General features: G+C 35.5%; 1 protein-coding gene across 2 annotated transcripts in view; it reads left to right on the plus strand.

The window, feature by feature from the left end:
• cacna2d2a (calcium channel, voltage-dependent, alpha 2/delta subunit 2a) overlaps positions 1-19,096 on the plus strand; it is a 236,826-nt gene that overhangs the window by 197,858 nt on the left and 19,872 nt on the right. Inside the window, exons 14-24 of one of the 2 annotated variants that reach the window (XM_077197786.1) lie at positions 3,633-3,682; positions 7,576-7,665; positions 8,817-8,882; positions 9,748-9,822; positions 9,895-9,969; positions 10,123-10,194; positions 10,856-10,927; positions 11,067-11,128; positions 11,572-11,648; positions 15,055-15,072; positions 17,887-17,947. In XM_077197786.1, coding sequence (XP_077053901.1) covers positions 3,633-3,682; positions 7,576-7,665; positions 8,817-8,882; positions 9,748-9,822; positions 9,895-9,969; positions 10,123-10,194; positions 10,856-10,927; positions 11,067-11,128; positions 11,572-11,648; positions 15,055-15,072; positions 17,887-17,947 — 718 coding nt within the window. The remainder of the gene's footprint in view (positions 1-3,632; positions 3,683-7,575; positions 7,666-8,816; positions 8,883-9,747; positions 9,823-9,894; positions 9,970-10,122; positions 10,195-10,855; positions 10,928-11,066; positions 11,129-11,571; positions 11,649-15,054; positions 15,073-17,886; positions 17,948-19,096) is intronic. The other variant, XM_077197787.1, reaches the window with a different exon arrangement.

A 19,096-nucleotide genomic window follows, 5' to 3' on the forward strand; every position in this document is an offset into this window, starting at 1 on the left:
CAAATGGATTCAGCGTTTTGTAATCATGACCAAGTCAAGGGATCAGACTTGCGGCAACAATGAGAGACGTTTGTTTGACACGGCTTAGTGTGTGTTGTCACTCCACCGGCTGTCTCTCAGTGAGCTCGTTCACACTCCGCTGACACACACAAAGTGTCATATGGCCGCCACTGAATCAGAGCCAATTCCGAGTCTCTTTGATTCCCGGTGACTCGCATTGATTTGATTAGATTCTTTCTACTGTGCTGATTGGTTTGACCCTCAGACATCTTCTGAACACTTTTTTTTTTAGTTTTAGTTTTTATACTCTAATTCTCTTGACTTTGATACGCTTCTAAAGAATTTTAAATTATTTCTGATTCATTAGCTGAACTAGATTTGACTTCCTTATCTGCAGTCATTTTAGGGGCCGTCGCCTTCTGAAAGGGATGTTCCGGGTTCAACACCAGTTAAGCTTTATCTAATCCAACATTTGTGACATGATGGCAATTAGCATGGAAAATAATTTTGATTTGTCCTTCAGTTTTGAGTATAACTTAAAAAAAAGCATATTTTGCATATTTAAAAAAGCCTATTTAATTGTGAAATTGTGATCATATTTTTTATTAAGTGCCTGCAGAGAAAGAGTTCATATTGATAATAGATAGCAAGAAAACCACAGACGTATCCTGCTGGCCCAGTTTTGAGACACTGATGTCCTTTGGTGATTTGAACTCTACACCCAACCTCTATGTTAATGATGGTTTCAGCTCAAATGAGCTGCAAAATGTTGGTCCTGAAGTTATCAAGACTGAAATTGTTCAATGACCTTTACTGCAATAATGGCACACTGAGCGAAGGCTGAACCGATTTCTTGTTTGAATGATTTCAATTTGTTTTCATCCCATAGATAGTTAGAAAAACACATGGTACCTGTTCTGAAAATAGCCGTACATACATCCATACATCCATCCATACATACATACATACATGAATCTATCCATACATACATACATACATACATGCATGAATCTATCCATACATACATACATACATACATACCTACATACGTAAATCTATCCATACATACATACATAGTCAAGTTAAGTCAAGTCACATTTATTTATATACCACTTTTTACAATAGAGATTGTTTCAAAGCAGCTCTACAGAGATAACAGGAAAATAATGCAACAAGGTTTGTTTCCAGAAGAAAATAGCGTCACAGTCCAGCTTAAGTAAGTTCAGTGACGTTTCATTTTTGTTGTAAAAAAGTTATTAATTTAGTTAATTTATATTTACTATATATAGCCGCTCTGGAGAAAACCGTGATGTCATCGTCCAGCTCAGTTCAGTTCTCATTTAATGGTGTCAATGCAGGCAGATCAATATTATTGTTGAATATTAAATTAAATGTTAAATTTAATGTCCCCAACTAAGCAAGCCAAAAGCCAATGGCAACAAAGGTGAAAAAAGGCGAAAAAGTTGACAGTGGCAAGGAACCAAAACTCCATCAGTGACAGAATGGAGAAAAAAACCTTGGGAGAACCCAGGCTCAGTCAGGGGGCCAGTCCTCCTCTGGTCTACGAACAAACAGTGTGTGATTATGATTCAGGCAGCATTACAGGTCAGAAGTCAGATTGAATTGGTTCAATCAGAAAATTATCCATAAAGATTTACAAACATAAATCTATCCATACATGCATACATACATACATCCATCCATCCATCCATACATCCATCCATACATACATACATACATACATACATACATACATACATACATACATACATACATACATGCATGCATGCATACATACATACATACATACATACATACATGCATGCATACATACATACATACATACATACATACATACATACATGCATACATACATACATATATACAAGACATACATATTGTATACTGTACATACAAACATGCATACATACATGCATACATATATACATGCATTTATACATACATCTATCCATACATACATGCATACATACATACATGCATTTATACATACATCTATCCATACATACATGCATACATACATACATACATGCATACATACATACATATATGCATACATACATACATACATACATACATACATATATACAAGACATACATACATATTGTATACTGTACATACATACATGCTTACATACATACATCTATACATGCATACATACATACATACATACATACATGCATGTATATATACATACATACATATGAAAATGGCTGTAAGTTAAGTTGGAGTTTGCAGTTTGAAGTGAAAGTCATTTGTCTCAGATCTTCTGCTCTTTATTCAGAAGCTCTTGTCTCTAATAACGGGAGGGGGGGAGGGGGGCAGTTCTCCTCTGGTCTACGAACAAACAGTGTGTGATTATGATTCAGGCAGCATTACAGGTCAGAAGTCAGATTGAATTGGTACAATCAAAAAATTATCCATAAAGATTTACATACATAAATCTATCCATACATGCATACATACATACATACATACATAGATAGATGCATACATACATACATACATACATACATACATACATACATACATACATACATACATACATACATACATACATACATGCTTACATACATGCATACATACATACATACATACATACATTCATACATACATACATACATGCATACATACATGCATACATACATACATACATACATACATACATTCATACATACATACATGCATACATACATACATACATACATACATACATGCATACATACATACATACATACATACATACATGCATACATACATACATGCATACATACATACATACATACATACATACATACATGCATACATACATACATGCATACATACATACATACATACATACATGCATACATACATACATACATACATACATACATGCATACATACATACATACATACATACATACATGCATACATACATACATACATACATACATGCATACATACATACATCTATCCATACATAATTATAAACAATGTAAGTTAAGTTTGAGGTTGCAGTTTGAAGTGAAAGTCATTTGTCTCAGATGTTCTGCTCTTTATTCAGAAGCTCTTGTCTCTAATAACGTGGTGAGCAGGCCGTATTGACCCTGCGTGTGTCCACTCTCTCAATAATCAGCTCTGAAGCACAGTCTCTGAATACTCAATGAGACACTCACACAGACACAAAGCAAACCACTGCACAGCACATCTGCATAGCACTTGGTTAGTTTGTCTGAATGCTAAGCAAACAATTCATTACGTTCATAAGCACAAAAATATTGGGTGAAATAATTTTTTAATTATAAGGAACTTTTTCTCTATCAGTTCCTTTTAAGTACTGCATAAACTACATTTATAATCTGTAATTGCCTTAAAATAATTGCACTAAATTTGCTAAAGTGATTTCCGGGATTGCTATAAAAAGTAATATGTTAAAACAACTTTTGATTCTTGTCAAAACAAGGTAGTTTAATATTATGTTGTTGGTTATTTTGAACTGCATTCATGTCAGTAGCACACATTCAAACCCCTAAAGTTGGTGCCTATTTATTCAGCTTATTATGCTTTGGTGCAGAGCAAATATGTAAAAATTAACCAACCTTGTTATTGGTTTGTGTTTATTTCTGAACAGGTTACTACTTTGAGATCCCTTCCATTGGAGCCATTAGAATCAACACACAGGTTAGTCATTTCTACCGCTTTTTATTTCATATGTATGTACATACTCAATACGTCTATTGAGAAAGGATACATTTATAGCATTACAAAATATTTATATTTCAAATAAATGCTGTTCTTTGAACTTTTTATTTATCAAAGAATCCTGAAAAAAAATATGTCATGGTTTCCAGAAAAATATTAAGCAGCTTAAACTGTTTTCAAGATTGATAATAATCAGAAAAGTTTCTTCAAAATCAGCATATTCGAATGATTTCTGAAGGATCATGTGACACTGAAGACTGGAGTAATGATGCTGAAAATTCAGCTTTGCATCACGTAAATAAATCACATTTTAAAATATATTTAAATAGAAAAGTGCTTTTTTATTATAATAATATTCCACGATATTACTGTTTTTACTGGATTTTTGTTTCAAATTAATGCAGCCTTGGTTGCTTTCAAAGCATTAAAAAATCTTACTGAATCTCTATTGTGCATGGCTTTGAGTGGCTCGTTGCTTTTGTAAAACAACAGCAACATGAGAGACAGTACTGATACATTAAAATTAATAATCACAATAAACAATTTATCTGCTAGTGCACATCTCTACTTCAAAAGTGGCTGTGGCAGCCAATCAGATTTCAGAGCAGTTTTAATAAAGCCTCTGTACATGAATCCAGTTCACTGTAGGTTCATTCTGCTTCATGAGCTTTGAAGCACAATGATGTTATCACAATTTAGAGATATATATGTCACGCTAGAGAGCAGAACTATAAAGATGGAAGAACGGATAAAGCGATACAGACTTCTATATTTAGCATCAATGAGATTCAAATGGGACTGTGATTTCTCTAATCCACTTCCGTACAGTTTTCATTATCCTCCAGCAATCTTTCCCGCGGCCCAGGAACCCCGCCGCAATAACATCGCTCTTCTCCGAAAGCAGTCGGTCCAATTTCCCCACATCTTCCCTGTGATTATTCCGTGTGCTCTTCACTTTCACAGCCTTTCTTCTTTATCTACTCTCTATCACCTTTTACTATCTGTTCCCCTCTTTTTCCAATCCAACTTTGCTTTATTCATTCCTGTCTCCTCCTCCTCATCCCCTCCTCTCGGTCTGCGTCTCACCTCCCCACAGGAGCCTGAATAGACCATCAGCTGTTCCATTAGACTGAGTGTAATTTTATGCAGAGAACTGCCACTTATTCTAATAGCCTGCGAGAGACAGGTGTGTGCTCCTAACCGTATATATGGACATCAGCGTCCACCACACCTGTGCACCTCTCGCTTCCTCCTCTTCTGTCACACATTGTTACCACAGACAGACACAGCAAATCTTTACGGATGCTGGTGGATTTCTGTCAGGAAAAACACAATGTAAAAAAAAAAAAAAATCCACCATGCAAAAGGTTCTTTTAACAAATGTAAAAAATTGTTTAGTAGGAGTAGTCAGTTTATTATTTTGAGTGTACTGAACATGAATACGCTGAATTTTGATAACAAAAGTTGTTTAATTGACCTTAGAATGTACTCAAGTATTTGTTCAAAATTTTGTTCGAAATTTCCGTCTGAACAAACAATTTTAAAAATTTTATGTTCTCAGTATGCATTGCAGCTTGAAATACAGCCGAAAGTTGAGACAAATTGTAAACAAATTAAATTAAAAGTGCAAAAAAAAGATATATATTTACAAGATGCACACCATACAAAGAATTTAATATGCAACATACTGAGGTCATGTGACAACAGTGTAACATACTATTTTATGAAATTTGTTCCATACTGTTTCCTGTTTCACATAGTACTTTTTGTATTATTTATATATATTTACACTACAGTTCAAAAAAGCCTGTAAAAAAGTCTCTTCTGCTCACCAAGGCTGCATTTATTTGATCAAAAATACAGTAAAAACAATAATATTCTAAAATATTATTACAATTTCCAATCACTTTTCTATTTGAATATTTTTTTAAATGTAATTTATTCCTGTGATGCAAAGCTGAATTTTTATACATCATCACAAATCATTCTAATATGCTGATTTGCTGCTCAAGAAACATTTCTCATTGTCAGTGTTAAAAACAATTTCTGATTAATAATTTGCGGGAACCGCAATACATTTTCTTTCAGGATTCTTTAATAAACAGCTAATTAAAAAGAACAGAATTGATTTGAAATAGAAAAATGTTTTTGATCAATTTTTGAGTAAAAGTATTATTTTTTTTATTTTTTTATTCTGTTGACCCCAAACTTTAAAATGGTAGTGTATATAGAATTATTATATTATATATTTATGCTTAATTTGAATTACCCACGTGCTGTTTGATTAAATACTCAGATATTTACTGTGATTGGAAAGCTGTTGAGTTGATTGTAAAATTGTTCAAATGGACAAAGCTGCCTTAACTTTATACTCTACTTGTGTAACATTAAAGTGTCACATTGCTGAAGGCGACGAGTATAACAGCAATAGTATGAATATGAATGCAGCTCCTTCATGATTGAGCTGCTGCATTGAGTTCATGAAGGTTTATGGACAGACTATAAATCTCCAAGCTAATCTGTGGCTGTGTCCTGCTGTGTCACTGCTCTTTATCCTCTCGTTCCACAGAGACCACCATTACAGACCCGCCGCTGTTTACCTTCCTCCTTTCTCCCGCCTGTCATCGTCTCTGCCGAAATGTGTCCCCACGGCACGTTAAACAGTGTTTTAGTGAGCTAATAATAGAATAGGTTATGCTTGTCAGCACTTCTATACTCCAGCAAGAAATAAAAGTGGCCTAATGCTGCAGTTTCATCAGAAGGCCACACTTATACAAGCTAGTGGCTTTCACACTGACACATGAGCTTCTGGCCCTCCATTAGCTGTGTAAAGATGTGTACGTTGAAAGACTGCATGTATTAATTATATGTTTACTTGGCACAGCATTGACCTAGGGTGGTGAAATATTCGGTTGAATCTCAGGAAATGTCAAAATAAACAGGACAAAAATGAATTATGTTTTTCTCATGGTCAAAATTAAAAAACATGGAAATATAATGAAAATTGAAAAATGTTAATAAAATAACAAAAAGTATTAAAAAATTAAATAATAATTGAAAATTGAATAATAAAATTAATAAAACGCAGACAATTCTATAGTTACTTTAAGTTTTGCTCAGTTCATTTAGATGTTTAATTTAAGTGCAATCTCTAGAAAATGAAATAAAGAATCATGAACGGCTGGAAACATCAAGGACATTCATTGGTCAAAAGGTTTGGGGAAACTAATTAAAAAATAAAGTATATTTTTAGCATTTATTTGGAATTGTGACACTATTTATAGTGTTTAGTATACTTTTTTAAATCTATTTAGCTTTAAATTTTAATTTATTTCAGTTTTCTTTATTTAAAAAAATCTTATTTCTTTTTTTTCTTTTGACTTTGGGGTCAAATATGAGCCTGTTGTTTTGCGAGGTTCACTTCTTTAAACGATTAACCTCCCAAAGAGTGTTGTGTTGAAGTCATAAATGTCGTTTATAAATGCATGCTTACGGCGATCCAACAAGTGTCATCCTGTGGCACACCACCCTACCTCTGCAGAGCGAGAATGTGCTTTCTACCAGCTGTAATATGCTTTAATAGCTGCTTTCTGATGATTTGTTCCGGCTGGAAGTGCAGCTGGCTTCACTGGCCCCTCGGGCGGACACTTTTAACAGCGTGCTTTATGTAATGGAGCAGCGAGTCGGAGTCGTTTGCTTTATGGCAGAGGGAGGTGTGACTCCCTGCCTTTGACAGTGGAGACTGGTATTAGTTGAAACCTGTTGAGAATAGATGGTTTGATTGGTGATTCTGTGCATGTTTTTTGTAAAATTGTGTTGCTACTATTCTTATGATATACGTGTTGAATTCTTTGTATTTTTTGCATTATCAGGAGTACTTGGATGTTCTGGGACGGCCAATGGTGCTGGCAGGCCAAAGGGCAAAACAAGTGCAGTGGACCAACGTTTACCAGGATGCTCTGGTATGGAAGATTACCATCATCTTCATCATCATCATCAGCAAACTCAAAATAGCATTTTATTGTTTCAAATATGGCCAATTCATAGGTCTACCCTGACTCTGAAACCACTTAAATTGTGTGTTTTGTTTATTGCAAGTTAAATCAAACAATTAAAATAATATTATAATCAATAGTTAATTTTATAGGTTAAAATAGCATGTTGACAGTAAATTCAGAACAAACATTCTATTGCATTTTTTTTTTTTTTGCACAATGGGCTGTCTAATTCACAAATCAATCAATCAATTATTAAGATTTTTTTTTAATGAATTTTAAATGAATCATTTGGTGACTCAATCTGATTAGAACATGCACGTCATCAGTCTGAATAACAGACTGAATCGCTCAGATGACTCACTTTCTCTGTGAATCAGCTTTGATGACTCACTCACTTGAACTGCAGGTATTATGTCCGAGTCAGAAACTTTTTTTAAATAAATGTTTAGTAAAACTAGCCAACTTACTGACTGGTTGTTCAAATGATAAAGTGTACTTAAATATATGCTCATGCTGCTGAAATAAGTTGGTTACACTTTATTTTAAGGTGTCCGTGTTACAGTATAATTATACATTCAAATACTGTCTTATAGTAATTAACTACATTAACTTACTATAGAGTAAGGATTTGGTTTAGGGTTGGTTGAATGTAATTATGCATAATTTATAGTTATTACTATAGTAACTACATGTAACACGTGTAGCAAGGGCACTGTAAAATAAAGTGTTGCCAATAAGTTTTGTTTATAAACTGTTGAAGAAATCTTTGGTTTTGTTTAGCATGTTAGGGGTGTGCAAGAACTAAATCCTGTAGGAACACACACACACACATCCCGTTATTCATTGATTTGAGACTAAGAAACCGTTTCAGATTGCATTGTTAGCGGTGGCCACTGGCTGTGATATTGCTCATTCTTTGTTTTATTACCAGAATGCACAAATTTGAATCTCCACAGCTAGTTTGCTTTGTCATTGACCATATAATTTTAATAGGAGTAGGACAGCGGTTTATATGAGGCAGTCTTTTATTCATGTATGCAGTGTACTGTGAGATCCTTCCTCTAGTTCACAGCGATAACAACAAACATTTGATGTTGCTGTATTTGTTTTTACAGGGTTTAGGTCTCGTCATTACCGGCACAATGCCCGTCTTCAACCTCACCGCTGACGGGGACTCCAAAGTAAGTCACGACACGAGCCGCTTCCTGTTATTGAACTGCTGGTAATTTGCTTTGTATACCCTGCAGGACGAAACAAATGTTGCATTATGGCGTTTTTTGCATTATTAGTATGATCACGTTCCACTTCTAATTCTTAGCATGTTCCCTAACTGACATTGACAAACTGTTTGAGAGCGGCATGTTTCACAATGTTGAATGCATATTGAATAGGGCTTGACTTTGAAGACACACAAGGCTGTTTGACTTTTGAAGTTTTATATGTTATATTGTTACATTTATTTACCATAATAGCCTGGAATGAAGTTGTAATCACTTTCATGATATATGAACATTTCCAGGTGAAACTGTACTTTGAATATTGTCCGTTTGGCTAGATGCTTCTGAATTGAATCTGTAGCGTTTGTACTTGTGCATTGATTGATGAGTAATTCCCATTAGATGATCAACTGTCCTGTCAGTATGACTGATAAATGGAGAGTGTATTATAATTCTACACATCGCATGCCATCACATATGGCATATTTTTTTGAAGGCACAATCATTCCTCACCTTATTTGCCCCTTCAATGTATGTCGTTTGCAGATGCTTTCTTGCCAAAGCTATATTTCTTTCTTTCTTTTTTTTTTTTTTACTTTGACAGTGTCCATGATAACTATGATACAGCAACTCAACATTATGTATAACATAAAAATGAAGAAATGTGCTTGTTGCGCAAACAGTGCACTCTCGAAGCAGTCATCCATTTTTGTTTTTGACTCCTGGCTGTTAGCTTACCTGTAGTTCTGTCATATATCAATTCTGCCCCCTTGTGGTCCTTCTCGTTGCATTTTTCAGCCTTTGTTTCCTTCTGGTTTCTTTATTTCAGAATCAGTTGATTCTCGGTGTCATGGGTGTAGACATCGCCCTCAATGAAATTAAAGAACTCACACCGCGGTATAAAGTAAGTGAAATAATTATTTTTCAGTCCCTTTTCTTTCAATAATCAGTCATTAATTAGTGTGTCTGTACCCAGCTTGGAGCCAATGGTTACACGTTTGCCATAGATCCCAATGGATACGTGCTGCTACACCCCAACCTACAGCCTAAGGTGAAAATCATTTGAGCTTGTCACTTATTTATAGATCTTACATTTTGCCCTAAATGTAGTTATTCTCGTTTTCTTCCAGCCTTCAATTTTTAATGACATGTTTATCTCCATTACTCTAATAATTATTTTTTTTCCCCTAATGGATTTGTATAGATCATTAACTTCAGAGAGCCGGTCACATTGGACTTCTTGGATGCTGAACTTCCAGACAACAACAAGGAGGAGGTGAACATCTCTGAAACAAGTTCTCCCCTGCAAATATGCCAAATACACCATTAAAATGCCATAAAGTAACTAATCGGACAACCTGTCCTTCATGTCATTAAGCCCAGTAGGATGTGTTTCTGGAAAAAAGATTGTTTTTTGTCAATTTTTGTCAAATTCCCGTTTATTGAAGTTTTTCTTTTTATTAAAATTTTGATGGCACTTAACCATTTGAGGACAGCAAGATTTTCTTCTTTTTTTGAGGGTTGTTCTTTTATTCAGCAAACATGCAATAAATTGATCAAAAATGAGAGTAAAGACATTTTATAAAATTACCAAAACAAATGCTCATTGGACATTTGACTGGAGTAATGATGGATCACAGGAATAAATTATATTTTCAAATAGAAACTACTATTTTAAATTATAATATCCCACTATATTATTGATTTTACTGTATTTTTGATCGAATAAATGCAGCTTTGGTGAGCATATGAGACTTCTTTCAAAAACGTTTAAAAATCTTACCGACACCAAATTTTATAACGGGAAAACTCACCGACTTCCTAGAAAGATTTTAAATCACATAAAATCACTTTAATGTACTAACATGTGATCCTAGAGAACACTGCAAAATAATAATACACAATGAGCTTATTAAGAATCTTTTATCCTTTCCTAGATCCGTCGTCTAATGATTGATGGCAAATCAGGACAGAGGAGATTCAAAACACTAGTGAAGTCTGTTGATGAGGTGAGTCACATGACCTCTTACTAAGGAGTACTAATGTGCTAGTACTAATGTGATAGTGTGCTATTTTAAATAGTGTGATGTGTAATGAAAATCTCGCGGTAGTTTGGTAATCTGCTGCTCTTTGTGTGTGTATTTTCAGCGCTACATTGATGAGGCTCAGAGGACGTACATATGGAGTCCAGTGAGTGGCACAGATTACAGGTGACGCTCATTCATACTGCTCTGTTTCTGTTGATGTCAGTCACTTTCTACATCCTCTTGGCTAGTTTAAAAGTTTAGACTGTAAAACATTCAATGCCAAAATGAGCAGCATGGTTCTTTATAGCAGGACATTTTGGATATTAGCAATTATCCAATGAATTTACATATTCTGTGCATTTTATTGTCCATGATAAAGCACAAAATAGGGCTTTTTAACTCTTTAAAATGTATTTATTTTATTCTTGTTCAGAAAATGTTCATCCTCCTCAGTAGATCAAACTGTCAACTCTTTTTATGGTTATGTAATATAAGGGATTTCTGCAACCTTGTTAAAACTTAATAAGTTAATAATTTTGATTGATTGATTGCTTTTGTGTCTTTGAAAGTGTCAGATCTGATCATATGCAGATGATTTTGAACTTTCGCTCTTTCTTTCCCTGCAGTCTGGGTTTAGTTCTGCCGTCCTACAGTGAAAACCACATCAGGGCCATCCTGAGCGACCAGATACTCCAGGTCCAGTGTAAGTACCAGAGGCTGGCTAACTCCTAGCCTGCTCACCTTTCTATCTTTCCAAAAAGACTTCCAGCTCCCCCTCTCTTGCCCCCTCTCGTCCAATCAACGGAGAGCCGACTCCCCCCCATCACAGCAGCGTCGGGTCCGGGCCCTCGGCGTCCCGTTCCAGCACTGGGAGAGCGAGAGTGGACGTGTTCTTCTGTGAAACCCCACCCTACCTCTTCCCTCTTCCCTCCTGTCCTCATGCTGTTCTGTACCGAGGTGATTTTTCTTTCCCTGCACGGATGAAAAGAAAAAACCCTCACTCAAAACCAGAGAGGTGAAAGCTGTGGTTTTACTGTGTTTACTGAGTTGAAAATAATGGTGACCATGTGCTATTATTTTTCCTTTTGCCAAAACATTAAAAAAATGCTCTCGTCTTCTCTCACAATGACGATTCTGAAGCATCTTTTGTCTGGACAGGTTTTGTTTTTTTGTTTTGGTTTGTTTTTTTGTTAGCGAGATGTGAAAAGAGGCATGCTTTTGCTTTTCACCGTGTGCTTTATATGTTCAGTCGTGTTTATTATTTGCTCTGATGCTAACTGTGCTGTATTGTTTGCCGGCAGCCTTGGAATCAGTCAATAAATAAGAAAAGAGTATCCCACAATGCCCCCTGATGGGCCATTGTCCCTCACTGGAGATGAAACGCCTTTGGTTTTCCTTTCTTTCATTAATTTTCCTTGTTTTTCGTTTGCTTTTGTTTGTTCTTTATTTATTTTATGATCTTTTTGTTTGTCCTTTGTTTATTTTATGATTCTGTATCTAGTTCTTTCATTTGCTCAGTTCATCTTTAGGTCCTTCTTTCTTATGTTGTTTTTTGTTTAAAAAAAAGTTCATTCTGTTATTCTCATTTAATTGTAGGGGTGGTGAAAAAAATCGCTTATTGATTAATCGCGAATATGTTATGGACGAGTATGAATCGATTATTAAATCTTCAAAAATCGATTTTTATTTATTTTTAAAAAAAATTGCATTATTTTATTTTGTAAAAAAAATTATACCGGAAGTTGAACGTCACGAACGCGCCCAGTTCCAGTTAGCAAGCGCGTGTAACGCACTGTCTATGGTGTAACCAGCCAGAGCGAGTTAGAGCAGGTGTGTTAAAGCCTGTTTGAGCCTATTTACAATCGTATTTGATAGAGCGCCATAGGGCAAGCATACCTCTCGCTCGTTCCTCTCTCTCGTGCGCGCTCTCTTACCCTCATATGAGGCGCCGTTTAGGGCTTATATCAAACTTGATTCACGCACACATATATGAAACACTTGCATACACATATATTAAGTAGTCAAACATACATGTATACTGCTGAATGCTCAAACAAATACATATGAAATGCACAACGACACACCTAAAGTCGCTCACGCACATACACGCAAACTTTACACACACGAGATGCGCGCACATACAAACTCTTCACGCACATAGCCTACTCATATGAGACACGCGTGGCACACACAAACTCTCCACGCACATATGAGACATGCGCGCACACACTCATATGAGACGCGCGCGCGCACATAAACTCTCCACGCACATACTGACGCGAGCACACACACACACAAACTCGCGCACAAACTTAATGAGACGGAACACACACAAACTCTCCGTGCACATACTCATATCATATGAGACGCGAGCACACACACACACACACACACACAAACTAGCGCACATACTCGCACATACTCATCTGAGATGCATGCTCACACAGTACATGATATGATTCTCAGTGTGAACAGAAATCACACATTGGTAAGTGCATTTTTTGTTAACAGAGACAGAGTCCATTGCTTTTATTGTTTTTGGTTGTTTTGTTCATTTAAATAGTCTTTAGAAATAAAAGTTTATTGATCTTTGAAAAGGTGTACCTTCATTATTATGCCATTATCATTATTTTAGAAGAAAATGGTCTCAGAACGACTTTATTATCAATATTATCGTTTATCGCAATAATTTCTTGGACAATTTATCGCCCAGCAAGATTTATCATGACAGGCCTATAGGTGTTACTGAAGTTACAGTAAGTTGTTCAAAAATGTTCATTTTGTCTTCTTAATGATTAAATTGTACAATTTTCTTCTAGAAAGGTGTTCAGGTGGAGAGAAAACCTTTTCTTTACCTTGATATGTTTCGACTGCAACCTACAGTCTTCCTCCACCTGAACAACACCTTGTCTTTCTAGAAGAAAATTGTCCAATTTCTACAGTATGTTGGTTCTGATCTACTTCCTAAAGGAAATAAGCCTTTCATTTATTTGTTATTGTTTAGTTCAACTTGATGAGTCACAACACAATGTGATGTATCCATTTCTGTGTTCTACAGAACATAAGCTACATACAAATAATTCTTAAGTTATAACTACACGACACAGAAAGTGCTTTGAGTTGTTGTTACTCAATAAAAGAGTTAAGTAATTCAGCAGCTGACTTTTTTTAATACTGCAATCACTTTGTAGTGTATTTTCGTTTACTGTTGTGAAATGGAAAATCAATAATCGCTAATCGAGAATCGTTAATAATCGAAAATTGACTGTAATCGAATCGGGACTTCACTAATCGTAATCGAATCGAATCGGGAAATCAGACAGATTAACCAGCCCTATTTAATTGATTTTTTTGTTCTTTTGTTCTTTTCATCTTTTGTTCATTTGTTTTGTTCATTTTTTCATTTTATTGATTCTTTCGTTCTTTTTCTTATTAAATTCAATTTTAATAAAAATTCATTTCTTTATGCCATTTGTTACTCTTCTGTTACTTCAGACCTTTTTTGCTTTTCATTCCTTCTTTCATGTTTGTTTGTTCATTTGATCTTTAGTTCATTCTTTCATTGTTTTATTTTGTTTCTTTGATCTTTAGTTTGTTTTTTGTGTGTATTTTGTTTGTTTTACATTTGTTCTTTTGGTCAAACCCATTGGTTTGAAATTAAGCTTGCTTTCTTTCTTTCTTCTTTCTTTCCTTCCTGCCTTCCTTTCTTTCTTTCTTTCCTTCTACTCCAAAGCGTTCCTCTCTTCATAGCTATTGTGAGATTCTTATTTTGTGACTATTTATATATATATATTCCTTTTTTCATGTTTGTCACATTATTGGTATGGTGAAGGTTCATTAGCTCTGATTCTGGTCTTGTGTCCTCAGATGTTCTCTCCTCGTCTCCGTTCACTGCTCACCGTTTACTTGTTGCATATATTCTTTGTGGCTTTTCATTCATTTCGGTTTCCTGTTCTCAGTTGTTCATTACTGTTTTGACTGACTTGATTTTACTTCTTTTGAAAAAACAATATTTTTATTCAAAAGGTCATTGAATAAAATATTGTCTGTGACCCCCCCTCCTCCCCTTACCCGTCCCCCCTGTTTCTTTTCTGCTCTCTCCTCCTCAGATGGATCAGACATCAAGGGCAAGTATACACCATATTGGTCCACCACCTTTGTTACTCTACTTCCTTCCTCGTACCCTTGTCCTAAACTCCCCGCTGACACCCACCTCCACCTGTTCCAGCCTGCTTGCCTCCTCTGTTCCTCCTGCCCGCCTTGCCTTCAAGACCCTCCTCTTCCTCTCTCTCCTCACTCCCTCACTCACCCACCCACCCTCTTGCTGCGGCCTAAACCCACATCTTTCTCTTTTCCCTTCTCTCTCTCTCTCTCTCTCTTTCTCTCTCTCTTGGCTCGGACAGCCGTTTAAGGTCACTCCTTGACATCCTGAAAGAGAATAAAATATGATTTTTCTCTCACTGTCAAAACGTATTTCTGATCCCTGTGTTCATTACATTTGGGAAAGTTCTTTTCCACCTGTCTCCTCCTCCCTTTTTTTTTCCTCGGTGACAGTGTTACCATTCTTAAGTTACTCAAATTGGTGCATTTACTGTCGAAATTGTCAGTTGTTGTTTGTCACAGCTAGTAAAAGTCCTACTCTAGTTATATAGATGCAGTCATTTGTTTGGAAGCATCCCCAAAGTAAGCTTAAGCATTACCGTAGTAATATGAATTAGCAAATATAGTAGTACATGTATGATATTATTGTGGTCTTTGTTGAGAAGTAATAATTGATCTTTGAGTGTAGCATATCATTGTCTGTTTGATCTGAACTTTTGGACCTAAAAATGAAAATGCAACTCCAAAACTATATGACTTTCTTTCATCCATTGAACACAAAATATCATATTGTGCAGCGTGTTTATTCTGCTCCATTTCTTTTAATGAAAATATATACAGTGCCTGTCAACCTCCAAAAAGATCAAAATAGCATAATAAAGGTATTATAAAATAGTCCTATTACTTGTGCACTGTATTCCAGGCTTTCTGAAATCATATAAAAGCTTTGTATGAAGGACCAAACAAAATCATTATCATTTTCACTTTTCAGTTAAAATATTTTAAGTTTGATCTCGTCCCCACAAAAAGCATTATATGGTTTTGTTTTTATTTTTTAAACTTGAAATTTAGCTTTTTGGTGCTTGGCATTGCCTGATCAGTGTTTGTATTATTTATATGCTATTATAGTATTTATTAATATTTTGAACTAGATTTATTACTTCAAATTAAACTTATAAATTTCTGTTTAATTGCCAAAGCAACTAATTTTTGTAACTGAGTTTTTAATTTAATATTTATATTTTATTTTATATTTATTTTATTTTACTTGATTTAAATTAAAAAAATAAATTTGTAATAGTTTTAAGGCAAGGCAAGTTATATATATATATATATATATATATATATATATATATATATATATATATATATATATATATATATACAGTGTACTGTATTAGCACATTTCATGCACAATTGTAATATACATACTGTATGTATTCAAAGTGCTTTACACTAAAAGGAATTCAAAAAGACAACAGATAACAGATGCATAAAATAAAAACTTAAAAGTTTTTTTTTAAATATTTGAAATGTATAAAAAACAAATAAGGATAAAAGAAATGAGTGCAGTCAGTAGTATTTCAGGAAATTCACAGCTATTCAGATGTGCAATAGCTTTGGTTAACAATAACAGCATTGCCTCTAATCACTATATACTTTCATTGAATAGAATAGAGCAGTTTTAAACATCCTCCAAAACATCTCCCATTGTTATCCATATCGGTTTGAGGGTGAATAAATGATCTTGAATTTCTATTTTTGTGTAAACTGTTCCATTAAATCTCGAAGACGGAGTAGAAATGTTGCCATACAGCTGAATACTTAAAGACAGACCTCTATGAGCATGTGATGTTGTCTTCTGTTTAGCCACAGTTTATTCTTTTAGGGTTTTCTGTTTATAATGATCAGTTAAGGGGCAGGAATAGGCAGCAGATGAATTTGCTAGATGGCCTCCTTTAGGTCCTTTCCTGTTGTCTCGGTGCTGGAGCTCTTGGTAGCGGCCGGTTGGTTTGTCGTCCTCCTCTTACACCCCTTGTTTTCATCAGCTTGACCCCTCTGTGCGTCTATCACCCTCCAGACTGCCACTGTGGATGTGCCGCTACGTCTTCAAAATCCCTGACCTGGAAGTGCTAGACATTGTGGAGGGAAAACTACCTGGGCACAACAGTGGTTTCACTGGGATATATACCTTTTTTTGTACAGACTAATGTGACATTTGCTGCTTGTTTACTTGTTTAACATCATTATTTGTTGAATATAAAGACATGCAAATGCAAATAGCATGTAGTAGATTAAACTGGGTTGCCCTTCCTCTTGCCCTTCACAATGCTGGGCACTTTCTCCGATTGTGTCTCTAGAGCGGCTCCGCGGTGCCAGTCTGGGGTGATCACCTCCATCAGGACCCCTGTCTCACCCACTCCCAGCTAAACGGTTGGCCATGTTGATGCCTGTTGAAAAGGAAAGCGGCACAGCACACACCGTTTATGAAAATGACGTCGGAGAACTCGCTTCGTCTCAATGTGTATCCCGGGAGTCGAGCCAGTTCTCCGACTTGCAAAAGAACGAAATTTGATAAAAAATTCCAATCAAAATATTCAATCTAAAACTGTCTGCTTTCCCAATTTTTCCATTATTTTGGCCAATGCGACTCCATTGAAGGCACCATAGTGGCTAACGCTGGTATTCCCCCATGATTCCTCAGTGTTGCGTATGGTAACGTCCCCACTGCGTTCCTGCACCTTTTGAAGAGCAGCTGATGTTCATTTGTTTCTCAGAAGCCTCCCTGTGTTCTCCACCCTCCGCTTCCCCCTGGATAATCTTGCCCGTTTCTGTTGCAGATTTTGAGTCTCTCCTGCCAAACACTTTTGAGTCAGAGGGACATGTGTTCATTGCCCCCAGGTAGCTTTGTGTGACTTCCTGAAGCCACATTCCTGTTTCCGTGCATACGTCCATCCCTAACTTCCTTTTCAACATACCGTAGTGACTGTAGTCTTTGTGTGTTTGCTGTGCGTAACGTGTCTTTCCATTTTAACCCAAGTGAATGTGTTTATTTGTTGTTCTGTCTGTCGAGACTCCTCGCCGTCACCCGTAGGAAAGAAAAAAATCCTAAAAAAGATTTCTTTAATGTGTCAATTAATTCTGCTAGACGGCAGTAAAAACAAACGGAGAATTTTACTGTTCTGGGTTCATTACAAGTACACTCCTAAAAAAAAATATGATTCTTTATTGCCATTGATGGATCCATAAAGAACCTTTAATGAACAACCTTTAAATGTCGTTTGGTTTTTACAAAAAAGCAGCAGTTATGCGTACAGTATTTCACTTAAAATTGAATTCTATTGGAGCCAGTAAATTAAAGCTTGTATTTTTCTTAAACCGCATATCTTATTTCTTCTAGGGATGTTTAATCAATGCATTTTCTGCAGGTGAAGTATGCTCTATTTAAAATACTTTACTCTTTCCCCACCAGCGTAAAAAAAAAAAAGCCATTATTATTTTTTTAATTATTTTCACAAAAATGTAATGGCCCCCAGAATAATTTGTTGCATGAATATCTCAATATGCAATATATCAAAAGAAAGAACAGAGCCTCTGCTTTTAAACAACCAAATAGAACGTTTTATTCTAGCTTAACCCATTCTTTTTTCATCAACAATTGAATGTGGGTGTTTCATAAAAAAGCAAAATTTTGAAGAAAAACATGAGAATATATAAAAAATTGCATAGACTACATGCTTTTATCATTTTTTCTGCTCCTTTTTGCATGTGTTTTGATCCAGAGATTCTGTACACTTTCAGAATATACGTAATAGCGCCTCCTACCGTATAACAGTGAAGACGTGGAAAGCTGGAAAATTCCGTCAATGGCAGGGAAAGGGTCAACGGGTAGTTGTAAAATACACTGTAAAAAATCCTGTTGTTTTTACAAAACATCCTGGCAGCTCTGGTTGCCAGAATATGTACCTTTAACATATACTGACAACCACCATAAAAATGCAAGTGGTAAAAGAGGAAGCCTCATGAAGAATTATGAAGAACACAAGTAGC

The sequence above is a fragment of the Siphateles boraxobius genome, unplaced genomic scaffold (genome assembly GCF_051911475.1).
Source record: "Siphateles boraxobius isolate OS27281-9 unplaced genomic scaffold, OSU_SipBor_1 41, whole genome shotgun sequence".
Classification (NCBI taxonomy): Eukaryota; Metazoa; Chordata; class Actinopteri; order Cypriniformes; family Leuciscidae; genus Siphateles; species Siphateles boraxobius.